Genomic DNA, 12,812 nt, shown 5'->3' with positions numbered 1-12,812 from the left:
CGGCCACGTGTTGCCTGCCGTTGGCCAGAGAGGCATACCCGTCTCACCTGCCGTCGCCACCGTCCGTCGAAGATCCGACGGTAAGAGCGATTTATTCTGCCTGCGTGTAGCACTCTCACGGCGCCTGGCAGCCAAGCTTTCCATCCTCGGCGTTTCAGTTAGGCATGTAACTTCTCGTAGAAATTCCACATTAAATTTTAGTTAGGTGGATGGCAAAACGAACATCTTTCACAGCAATTTTAGTTTTGGGAACATGGCAATTCCTTCAAGCAAAAACAACAATTTTCACAACAGAATGCTTTGTTCCTAGAAATTGCCACGTGTTTCTAAAGAAATTGCCATGTGTGTTTTTGCAGAGTTTGGCATTAAAATGTTCGCAAACTGGCTACTGGGATCCATATTTAAACAACTGTTAGAGCATCTCCAGCCAGGCCCTCAAGAAGCCTCCCCAGGCGCATTTTTAGACGCCGGCGGGCAAAAAACTACCCACTCGGGGTCTCAAGAACCAGTTTTGCGCTGGTTTTGACGAAAGTTACGGCCGCGCAAGGCAAACCCAGCACGCCGGGGAGCAGCTGGGGGCGCCGGCGCTATAATTTAACTACAAAAGGCCCACTGTCAGCCTCTCTAGTCTCTCTCTCCTCCTTTTTCCTCGCTAGGCCCACCACATTGTGCATGCAAAAGAAGACAAAGCTCTCTCCTCTCTCTCTCCCGCATGCCCCGCCGCCCCCTGCTCCTCGCTCCTCTACTCTCTCTCCTCCCACCTCTGCTCCTCGCTCCGGCGAGCCGCCCCTTCCTCCTCCCCTTCCTCGCCACCCTGGCTCTCGGAGGCGTCGGAGGCCTGGGCGTCCGCGGCCGGCTCCTGGATGACCGCCTTGGGCTTGCGGCGAGACGGCGTCGTGGGCACCCAGGGAGGGGAAAAGCTCGACGTCCCGCGGCGGCGGAGGCGACCACCTAACCATCTTCTCCCCAGCGGGGCGAGGAGAGGCTTGCTCGCGGGTGTGGACGAGCTCCTCCTCCGCCCGAGCTCCTCCTCCTCCTCCTCCTCCACCATGCGCCCTTCTCTAACGCCATCCCTCGCCTCGCCGCGCCCGGCACGCCGCCGCCCTTGCCTCGCCGCGCCCGGCACGCCGCCGCCCTCGCCTCGCTGTCCCGCCCCAGCCGACTCCCGCACAGAGTTGGAGAGCACCGGCCTTGGGCGACGAGGACGGGGACATGGCCAGCACCGGGCGGCTGGTGCAGGGCACGAGGAGGTGGTCAGGCTGCCGTGCCGGTCCTGGCAGCGCGCGCCTGCGAGGGGGGCGCAGGGGAGGCTGTTGCCGCTCATGCTCAGGTGGTCATCCTCGGCGGCACGGTGGCCGCGATGCAACGACGGCCTTCCTGCATGCCAACGGCCAGGCGCGGGCGGGGCCAGCGGAGGCAAGGAGCGGGACTACGGGCGGCATGGACGCGCTGCTGGAAGGCGAAGCGGCCTTCGACGGCCCCGCGGCTTCGGACGACAGCCTCGCTTGGGGAGGAAACGGCTGGAGATTTTCTCGTTCACAGGACAAAATTTTCGCCGGCAGCCCCCCAAGCGGCGAAAAAAATGCCTCCTGGGGGCTCAACGGCTGGAGATGCCCTTAGAACTTCAAGATCTATCTTGCATTCCAAGCAAGATCTATGGAGTGCAAATAGCATCTTAAGTAAGCACCCAGCACTGTAACCACCCAACACTACTCCAAAAACTAAATATCCTACTACTAGTCACAGGGGGAACCTGTAGGCATTCAAAGATGGGAATCAACAAAACTTGAGGCAGAAGGAAAGTTCCCTTTACTCTGGATATAATTGCCTTACAATGAACAATCATGACCTAATCCCTTTTAGAATGGAAAAAGGAAATTCCACGGCAGTATAAGTTTGCGTTGAGAACAAGCTTGTTGGATTAGGGACACTAAAATCTGTTGAGATCTTCAGACATCTTGGTTTGGATCGCAGATGGTGGATACTCAACTATATCTTCAGAGATCTATCTTGGTTTGGATCGCAGATGGTGGATACTCAACTAGATCTACAGAGAGTTTTGCTTTGGATCGCAGATGGCAGATACTGGAGTAGACTTCTCCCACCGCAGCAGCAATGCGATATCAAGCTCCTGCAGGCTCTTCTCCAGTATGAGTTTTGAAGTTTCAGTGGCTTCAGGCTGGCTCTTGTTTGAATAATTCCAAACCCCTCTTCTGCTGATGATTTCTGTTGTGCACAATGCACTGGAAAAGACTAATGTAAGTATAGCAGCAAACAGTTTTGCGGTCTATCTTCAAAATAAACTGACAAGCGCTCGGACGGTTACCTGAAAAGCATTCTGCAGCCGAAGACTTTGATGGTACATTGCTATTCCACTGCTGCAAAGGATTTCAATGATCTTCCATAGCTCCTGCCTCCCATGGACCAAGAAGAGCGAAAGAACGAACACCAATTCACCTGCACAAGCATAAAAGACAAGTGAACACTCAGAACAAACGAAATCAACTTAACAAAGGGAACATTACATAAAGACCAAAATATTTTCAAAAAAGTTAGCACCTGGATCACCCTGCAAAACAGAAAGGGGTCAAGGAAAGAAGCAAGTCAAAAACAAAACAGGAGGAAGCAATATAGATGTTAGAAACATAACCTGCAAAGAAGAAAACATTTAACTGAAACAAATAAGCTATATGAGAGCAAACCATAAATAGCTGAGACCTGATCAGCAACCTGCCATGCAAAGCACTAATTATGAAGGAAATTTAGTTAGTAAGTTCACGCCCCAAGAAATACGATAATGTCTGCAACGGATATACATCACCAACTATGTCAAGCAAATTTGCACAGCTTGAATGCACTTAAATGCAGCAGATAATGAACCTCAAGAGAGCATAAGAAAGAAAGGAGCTACAATAATGAAAAGTTGGAGGAAACAAGAGCACCGCACTATAGAGAAATAATCTAAACGGTAATAGCAAATGATTAACACTAAGTAATTCAGAATAGGCTGTTCAATCGAAGTTACGATTACAACAAGGTCCCATGAAACTGAATTGATACTACATAGACATTATTTAGTGCCTCTAAGGAGTCTCATATCCCTTCATAAGTCTATAAAGAAGGAAGCTCTTATAGTTTCCATCGTGTCAAAGAAGGGGAAATGGAGTAGACATCCGCATAAGGTAGCCGGGGCAAGAAAAGATGGAAGTCTCGTTAGCTCTAGCTCAGGTCCATGCCATCTCCAGCTTGGCTCGGTATCGGAGACACGGCGGAGTAGGACCTCTCAAAAGGGGAAGGATGCAGCTGTGCACCACGCCTGCGCTTGAAGGAGCACCCTTCATGGCTGTCAGCTTCATGCTTCCTCCGAATCCCCCTCACTGCCTGCAGCTCCAGTGGCGAGAGCGGGAACAACTGCCCACTCACTCGGCAAAGCGAGTTGTGGTTGTCATAGAGGATCCTCTGGTTACAGTTTTTGTCACAAATATGTGTCATTCCAGTCAGTTTACAGCGGTACATGTTTCCAAAGATGTGCTCATTCTGGCACCTCTTGTCACACTTGTGACTGGGGATTTCCCCTTCTGTGTTCAGAATAGTGGACAAGAAAATCACATTGCTGGGCTCAGCAATCACAGATTTGCCAAGTACCTCCATTGTTCTGCCGCGAGAAACCTCTTCACAGATCCCCTTTTCTTGGTTTCTGAGATCGGAGTTTCTGCAACCCAGAACAAGAATTTGCTTCAGAATTTTGTTTCGAAGCACTTGCATATGACCCACGTGGTGACAGTTCTTGCTGCTATTACCGAACCATTCCTAGAATAAATTGCAGTAAATCTGAGAGTACTTTTGCATCGAACACAAGAAAAAACTAGTATTAAAAGTGGCGCAACCTCACGAAATTGCCACTAAATTTACATGCAAGATTTATCACAGATTTGCAATACTTTGACCACAATTTTCTACAGATAAATCTCGGTTACTTATGATTTCTGAATTCTAACATTACTGACAAGATTCACTATAAATCCGTTGGCGCTTTGGCAGACCAAAGCCAGTAAAATCCCACAACACCACAACCTAATTGAATAATTTGGATAGTACAGTCCACCTGGCACCAAACTACAAACGAATCCAAAAGGATTAAAAAACAATATAAAATTCTCAGATACAAACAAAACCTAATTCACAAGTCAGCACCTACCCCTTTTAACCTGCTGGTAAACCAAACACCTAGCTGCCCCGTTCCCGGTTCACAAATTTTTACCAGATCTAAACGGTGAAACCCCCACCTACCGCACCACCCACGATAAATTCGCACCAAAACCACGAACAACCGCACCACAGCGCCAAAATCTACGCCAATTAGGGATTTGGACCGACAAAATCGCATTCAAACGCCTCCTAGCAACCTCTCACGGTCTCCCCTTTCTCCTCGTCGAAACGCCCCTAAAATCTGAAGCGAAAACCTCGGAGGAACAACGTAATAGAGGGCAAAGGCGAAGATACATACCAGTAAAGCTCGAAGGCGGAGGAAGAGACGGGGTAAAAACACCGCGGCCTTCGGTCTCTCCTTCCTCTCCCTCCCTGCCTCTCTCTCTCTCCGCCAGGGAACAGGAACCTCTCGCGGAGTCAATTGCAACGGCCCGGACGAAGAGGGGTTGGGGAGGGGTGGGTGTCCATTTATAGGATCATGCCGTTCGCCGAATGACTTAAATGCCCCTGGATGGCCAGGACGTCGACACGGAGGAGCTCACTCGCTCACTGTCCGTCCCTGCTTCCGCGGATCGGTCCGGCTCGGATATCGGCTCTATCCGTCCTGTCTCCTCCAAGTAACCCACTCCTACTCTCGTTGTCATTTCGTGCTAATACTAATATTAGCACGAACCTTTTCTTAGACAGGGCACATGATAGCTCACATGTAGCTCAATTTGCTGTTAACACGCCGTGCAGTTTTGTGCGCCTTTGAATGTTGATCAAATTTTTAGAAGGTTACAGCATCTCCAACAGCCTTTGTATATAGGATAGCTAGAAACATGTTATAGCAAGAGGAGGGAGAAGGTTTACAAAGCGAACATGTTTTTTGCGTTGATAGCATTTATATATGGATTGCTATATTTGCACAAGACACACAATGACATGTGGAAACAGTTTATCGTTTTTTTATTTAGAAAAGGAGGATGACTCCCGGCCTCTGCATCTGGAAGATGCATACGGCCACTTTATTAATTATTCTCGAGGACCTTACAAAGTATTACAAACAATATACCCGAATCCACCATCTTGGCAACATATGCCGCTACTCTTATCCATATGATGAAGGGATGCTAGCTGGGCCACTACCCAAACCACTCACCTAAACCTAACATCAATAGTCGGAAGCCCCAACCGAGCCACATACCGGGTCTGGGGCACAATCCGGTCAGACGCACTCTTGTGTCATCGCCGCCATCTTCTACAAGTCCGTCTTCAGATTATATTGAGTCTTCTACTTTGTGCAGGCCACATCTGTCATCGACATCACCATGATGCCAGACAGCTACCTCCTCCTGCGCGAGTCCATCTCCGCGCATCGGACGCCGAGCCTCCACAGCACCATGCCGCCGATCTCCGCCGCCATCAATGAGTGAGATGAAGTACCGCTCCACCACGGCAAGTACAAGGTGAGGAAGGACGAGGTCGCCATCGGAGACACGGCCGGAAGATAAGCACCGCAGTCACGAGACATGCCCGGAGCTGCGACGCGGTAGATCAGACGGGCCGCCACCAGGAACCAGACAAGCTCGCCATGCACACCCAGCATCCCCATGCCCAAGTCGGTGCCTTCAAGAAGGTGACGACGCTGTGGCGCCGCCGCCGCTTAGCCATCGGGGCTAGGGTTTTCACCCGGGCGCAGGGGAAGGGGGGAGGCAGGGGAGGTTTAGCCTCGGCGCCGCCACCAAGGAGGAAATGGCGTCCGGGACGCCATCAACGCCGTGACCGCCACCAGCGGCCAAGGGTTTCCCCAGGCCAAGTACCCTGCCGCCACCTCCGAACTAGACACAACATCAGCAGACGCGTGCACGCTGGAGATCCAGGCTGGCCGGAGGTCATGCAACACGAGCGGACCAGATCGCCTCCGATCTGACGCGGGGAGCCCGGGGCCTCCCCGCGCCATGACCAGCACCCACCGGGACCTCGCTGCCCACGCAGCCGAGGGGATCCGGCCTACCTCACCGACGAGCACTCCCCGCCGCCGGAGGAGCGCCGTCCGCCCTAGCGAGGCCGCCGCCTCAGATCAGCCGGCGCGAATCTGACCACCAGCGCGCGCCACCCGACGCGCCGGCCGCCGATCTCCGCCGCCGCCGCGCCCGAAGAAGCAGCCCCCCGCGGCGCCTGTTCCAGGCGAGGTCAAACGAGATCCCACCGCCGTCGGCACCGCGCGGTCTTAGCCCGGCGGCGCCTGTCGGCGGCGGCGGGAGGAGAGGAAGGAGGTGGGGGATGGGTTCGGCGGCGGCTAGGGTTGGGCGCCCGGGTCGCCCGCGGGGCGGGCGACACGGGGCTACGGGCGAGTTGAGGAAAATAACTCTCCAGCCCACGCCGAGTTGCGGTTTTTAAAAATGAGGAGATTTTCACTTCCCAGCCTCTGCACCAACTAAGGATGCATATGGCCATTTTAGTATGAGTATCAAGATAAACATAGTCCTCACATTTTGTCGTAGATATATCACACATATACTAGCACAACTCGTGTACGCATATGCATACACACACGCGCGTACATGTACACACAGCACACACGCGTACACGTACACACACACGCACGCAGCACGCATGCATACACTTACACACGCGTACACGTGCGCACGCACGCACCACACACATACACGCACACACGCAGCACACACATACCCATGCACATCACACACGGGCCCACTAGTCATTGCGACAAAAAGAGAGCCACTTTTACAAAGCATTGGCAAAAATTAGCAAGTGCCCTTTGGGTTTGCAAATATGCAAGGTGGAATGGCGGATTTAGTAAGCTTTGTAAAAAATATGGGTGAGGGACCACTTATACAAAGACTGTTGGAGGAGGTTTTTTGCCCAAGGTTACTAAAATAGCAAGTGAGTGCAAATATAAAAAGATTGTTGAAGAGGCTCTTACCAGGGGTAACTACGACTTTGAAAAAGGAAATGTCAGATTGCAATAAGTTCAACCACATTTATAAATGGTGTTACAACATACCAGATTTAAGAGATATAACTGTAGGCCAATGCTTAATTGGCGAACAATTTGTATTTAGTCTCAGCGTCGAACAAATTGTGCCCAATCTCCATCGTGCGTCTGGGATCTAAGAATGAGTCATGGGTTGTGGGGTTACAGGATTTTTTTTCGGGAAATGCCATCATGGCTAGCTTTATTACTTCAAATCACACTTACATCGTCTGCTAAAAGTACAACAATAAACGAAGGAGGGGAATACAACCACACAGACGGTGGATCATCCTGACCCTTAATAGTTGGCACATGAGCTACTCGATTCGGCTCTCTAAAACAATGCTCAATGGACACTTTTCCAAACTCCCTCAATAGACTACGCCAATCATCAAGGATAGGTGTTGCAAATCATGGAGTATCCGTTGTTGTGGTTGAGGGCTTCCACAACAGCCAGATTGTCCATCTGAATAGAAATAACATTGCACCCCACAAATATGGCCAGGTTCAGTCCTTCAAAGAGAGCAGTTGATTCAGCTGAAACAACATATGCTACATGAAGAATTTTAGTTGTGGATGCCGCAACAAACCTGCCACTAGCATCCCTGATAAGCACACCACATGATCCGCTATGCTCGCCCTATGAAAAGATGCATCCACGTTCAAAGCTAGACAACCATACAGCGGTCGCTCCACCGTTTTGTTCCCAGTGTGGACTCTGGCTTAGATGCTAATTTTCATAGTTGAGAGCTAGAGCTTGGGCTGCGACATCCGTGTGCACCAGAGATTGAACCTCTTCATCATGCGCGATCGACCGGTGCGGCCACCAAATGTACCAGCATGTTACCGCCAGCATCTCAAGAACATCCACCACATTCATATAGTTCTTCTGGCTTGCTGCATCACAATAACATCTCCAGAATCTCAGCTCCAGCTTTTTCACTATTGTGCGCCGACGCCGTTAATTCATGTAGACCAAGGAATCTCCAAATCCGAGATGCCCTATCATACTTGAATAACATGCGTGCGACGTCCTCCACAAACCTTTTACATAATGGGCATTGACCGGATTTTGATATATGCCGATTCGCTAGCACGCACATGCATGGAACGACATTGTGAAGGCATCTTCACATGAATATTTTTACCTTTCCTGGAACTTTGAGGCTCCAGATCTTCTCCCAAACCGGATGGGGCGCCGATCCACTAGAATCCGACCATCAGCTATGGTCTGCAAGTAGCTATTCTCCCATTGTCTATAATATGTAGAAGCACAGAAAATATGCCTGATTTTGTTAGCTGCCAAGCCACAAAATCCTTCGTTTCTTGCTGGAATATTGGAATATGTAGGATTTGCTCGGCATCAATGCTCCAGAAGTTGTCTCTTATTAAAGTCTCATCCCAACCTCCCGTGATCGGATATGTTAACTCCTTTACTTTAGACAACAAATATTTCCTCTGGGTGTAATAATTTTCCTCGATGGACCAGTAGGAATCCAACTATCATCCCATATATTGATTTTCGTTCCATTACCTACTATCCATATACATCCTTCTTTAAATGTTTGGATGCCTGCCCATATGCTTTGCCACACATATGATGCGCCTTTCTTCAGAGCACAATTTAACAAGTCCCCACTTCGACAATATTTTGCCCGAAGAACTTTAGCACAAAGAGAGTCAAAGTTCTCAATTAGCCTCCAACACTGTTTTGCAAGCATGGCCAAATTGAAAATCTGAATATCACGAAAGCCGATGCCACCTCTGTTTTCCGGAACACACATCATCCACCATGCAAACCAATGTAATTTACGTTGGTCTTCACCGTCACCCCACCAATAGTGCGATGTTACATCAGTGATTCCCTTACAATTTTTCTTTGGGAATTTGAACACACTCATCGCATATGTTGGGATGGCCTAAGCAACCACTTTGATCAAAGCCTCTTTGCCTTCATAAGATAGTGTTCTTTCTTTCCATCCATTGACCAGTTTCTGGGTCCTCTCTATGAGATGCTTAAGACAGTCAACCATGTCTACCCCAATCATGGTTGGGAGACCGAGGTATTTTTCCGAGAGAGATTCAGCCATTATGTCAAGAGCTTGACAAACAACCACTTTGTCATCCACATTAGTGTTGGGACTAAAAAAAGATGGATGACTTAGTGGCACTCACCATTTGTCCTGAAGCAGCACAATAATCATTCAATATTCTCTTCAATGAATTGGCATTCCCAGCATTTGCTTGCATCAGAATTAGAGAAACATCAACAAAACAATAGATGGGAAATAATTGGTGAGTCACGATAGACCTTTACTCCATTACGATCACCCCTTTCTTCTTCGTGGGAAATTAGAGCAGAAAGGCCTTCATCATAGAGCAGAAAAAGATAAGGGGACAAAGGGTCCCCTTTCCTCAACCCCCTAGTCGGGTTGAACGGTTCAGTCTCATTGGAATTGAATCTAACTCTGTATTCCACTGACGAAACACATGCCATAATGAGTTGTACCCAACGCTCATTGAAGCCCAACTTCAATAATATGGCCTTTAGGAACACCCACTCCACATGATCATATGCTTTGTGCATATCTAATTTTACTGCACATGACCCAACTTTGCCTTTCATCTTTTTCTTCATGGCGTGCAAGCATTCATATCCACAATTACATTATCAGTAATGATGTGCCTCGGTACGAAAGTACTTTGATTCTTGCTAATAACTTCTAGAAGGAAAATCTTTGAAAGAACATGCGGTTCCCTCATGTTTGGTTTTGGTAATTAATGAAAATCTGGTTGCCTTGAGTTATATTCATAGGATTTGTCCATAGGCTTTTCTTGAAGTCCATTTGTTGGGTTCAAGGAGTTTATGTGTTGACCAAGGTGCTATTCAAGGAATTATCCAAAGATTGGTCATAGAGAAGACATGACACAAGGTTGATCAAGACTAAGTCAAAGAGTGAATCAAGTTTATCAACACACAAAGCATACAAGATGTACCAAGAGGGATCAAGTGATCCCATGGTATGGTAAGCATTGTCCATTACACTTTGTGTACTAACCCATGGTCTACGTGAAAGTTCTATGTGGGGTTAGGTATATTTTCATGGGCTTGTGTCCAGAGGAAGATCTCATACAACCCATGGAGGATGACATCAAGTGGTGTTCAACGTAAAGGTTGCGGTTCGGAAGTTTAAGTGGAGCTTCACGATGAGATCATGATTGAAGGTTGCCGTCCATTATGGTGACAATGGATTTGTGAAGATGTGCCAAAGAATGGCTCACCCATAGTGGAGTATGGGGGATCAATCAAGTAGTCTTCATCGAGCCAACGCAATCAAGAAAGGTGGTCCAACTTGAGGAAGTCACGATCGTCATCATCTAACTCAAGTGGACTTTGTGCAAGGCAAAGGTTTGCCCTTGATAGGTTTTCTCTTTTACCAGTCTCATGGTGGTAGTTGGGAGACCGGATTATATGATCGATTGTCGTACTATCAAGGGGGGCTCTCAACAAAGTAGCTTGATCATATCGTTCGTAGAGACACTACTGCAGGATGCTGCTAACGCGACACTACGATCAGAGATCCTTCAACGAAACTGTGTGCGACGCAATAATCACAAACGGTGGTGTAAAAAACTGTCAAAAAGGTGCAAAACGTTTGCGATGACGGATGCATCAAACACAGTTCAGATTTTAGTTGCGTGTGCGATGCAGGGCATATGGTTCAGTTCAATGAACTGTTTGCGATGAGGAAGAAGAACGGAATCGGGCAGCCAGATGAAGGCATGTGCGATATACGACATATAGTTCAATCGGATTAACTGTTTGTGATGAGGCAGAACAACAGAAACAAACAGCTAGATAAAGGCGTGTGTGATTGAGGGCATACACTTCAAAAGGATTAACTGTTTGCGATTAGGCAATAGAACAGAAACGGTCAGCCAGATCAAAGGTGTGTGCGATTGATGGTATACGCTTCACACGGAGGAATTCTTTGCAATTAGCCACAACAAACAGAAACAGTTAGACAGATCAACGTGCTTGCGCTAAACGGGCACACATTCTAATTAAAAGAAGCGTGCGCGATGGTAATAATGAGTGCGCACGGTTGTTGGAACAAGACGTGTGCTGTCATTGCCTATTGCGGTGCACCCTATGGTGCAAACGCCACATACGCGGCTGAGAAAGCGTGCCCACGTTACGCCCTCCGGGAATAGTACCGCACTTAGAAATTATAAAACCGTCAATAAATTTTGAGCATGCCTCTCGTCACATTCCAAATTGCAAACCTGTTCACACCGATCAAAACCTAAACGGTTTCCCACTTAGGAGCATATTATTACTCGGTTATAAATACTACTACTCCAAGATGACTGCACATTCCTCCTCAACTCCTCATCCACAAAAACAAACAAGTCATTCATCATCGTTTCCTTGCGTCTGCCATGGCCAGCGTGAGTTCTGGGTCGAGAGATTGCCACCAGGTGAAGAAAATATGCCCTAGAGGCAATAATAAAGTTATTATTTATTTCCTTATTTCATGGTAAATGTTTATTATTCATGCTATAATTGTATTAACCGGAAACATAATACATGTGTGAATACATAGATAAACATAGTGTCACTAGTATGCCTCTACTAGACTAGCTCGTTGATCAAAGATGGTTAAGGTTTCCTAACCATAGGCATGAGTTGTCATTTGATAATTGGGATCACATCATTGGGAGAATGATGTGATTGACTTGACCCATTCCCTTAGCTTAGCACTTGATCGTTTTAGTTTACTACTATTGTTTTCTTCATGACTTATACATGTTCCTACAGTACAAAAAAAAGACACATCCGTGACATTTTGGGCCGAACGAAAAAAATTTCTGTCATACATATGACACTTCTACGATGATAATTGTGACAAAACCCGGTATCATCATAGATGTGGTGGGCTCCTACTTCTATGACAAAAAATCATGACAGAAAATGGGCTTTTCGTCCTGGGCGGGCCGGAGACGCAGCTGCATGACATTCTTTGGGCCGTCCATGACGGAAAAAACCGTGGTAGAAGCGAGGGGGGGGGAAATTTCGGGGAGTTGCCGGTTACGGTGGGAGGTCAGGGGCAGAGCGATGCGCGTTTCTCTCGTACGTACGCGCGTGTGTGCGAGGCGTTGGCTTTAACTGAAGCCGAGCGAGGCATTGGACTCTAACTGAACCCGAGCGATTGCACTACAGGCTACGCGTTACTAAATCCGAGCGATCGATCGATGGCTTTTAACTGAACCCGATGAAGCGATTCCTTCGCTACTGCTGCTAACTGAAGCCGATCGATGCTGCCTCTGGGATGAACAATGAGCGTTGCGGGGGGGGGAGGGTTGGATGAACAGTGAGCGGTGGCGTTGCCTCTGGATGAACATGAACCCGTGGTGTGGAGGGCTGGATGAACAGTAGACGGTGGAGGGGTGGTTGAACAGGACCCCGTGGTGTGGAGGGCTGGATGAACAGTAGATGATGGAGGGGTGCCCATGGAGGGGTGGTTGAACAGTAGCCGGTGGAGTAGCGCGCGGTGGAGGCTCGATGAACAGAAGCCCGTGGAGGCTGGAGGAGGTCGACGGTAGCCCGTGGAGGCTGGAG

At 48.5% G+C, this 12,812-nt stretch overlaps 1 protein-coding gene across 1 annotated transcript; it reads right to left on the bottom strand.

Moving 5' to 3' along the window:
• Positions 1–2,949: 2,949 nt before the first annotated feature.
• Positions 2,950–4,646, bottom strand: LOC119336629. The gene is made up of 2 exons (XM_037608678.1): positions 4,508–4,646; positions 2,950–3,712 (listed from the first exon to the last, which is right to left on the bottom strand). Exon 2 carries the CDS (start codon positions 3,649–3,651, stop codon positions 3,220–3,222), a length of 432 nt encoding a protein of 143 aa, XP_037464575.1. The 5' UTR covers positions 3,652–3,712; positions 4,508–4,646; the 3' UTR covers positions 2,950–3,219.
• Positions 4,647–12,812: the final 8,166 nt, after the last annotated feature.

This window comes from Triticum dicoccoides, chromosome 1B (assembly GCF_002162155.2).
Source record: "Triticum dicoccoides isolate Atlit2015 ecotype Zavitan chromosome 1B, WEW_v2.0, whole genome shotgun sequence".
In the NCBI taxonomy this organism is placed as follows: Eukaryota; Viridiplantae; Streptophyta; class Magnoliopsida; order Poales; family Poaceae; genus Triticum; species Triticum dicoccoides.
The sequence above is the reverse complement of the archived record's forward strand: the minus strand, read 5'-3'. Positions and strand labels throughout refer to the sequence as shown.

Coding starts and splice junctions, on each gene's coding strand:
- LOC119336629 (XM_037608678.1), bottom strand. CDS start 3,651: ATGGAGGTACTTGGCAAATCTGTGATTGCTGAGCCCAGCAATGTGATT.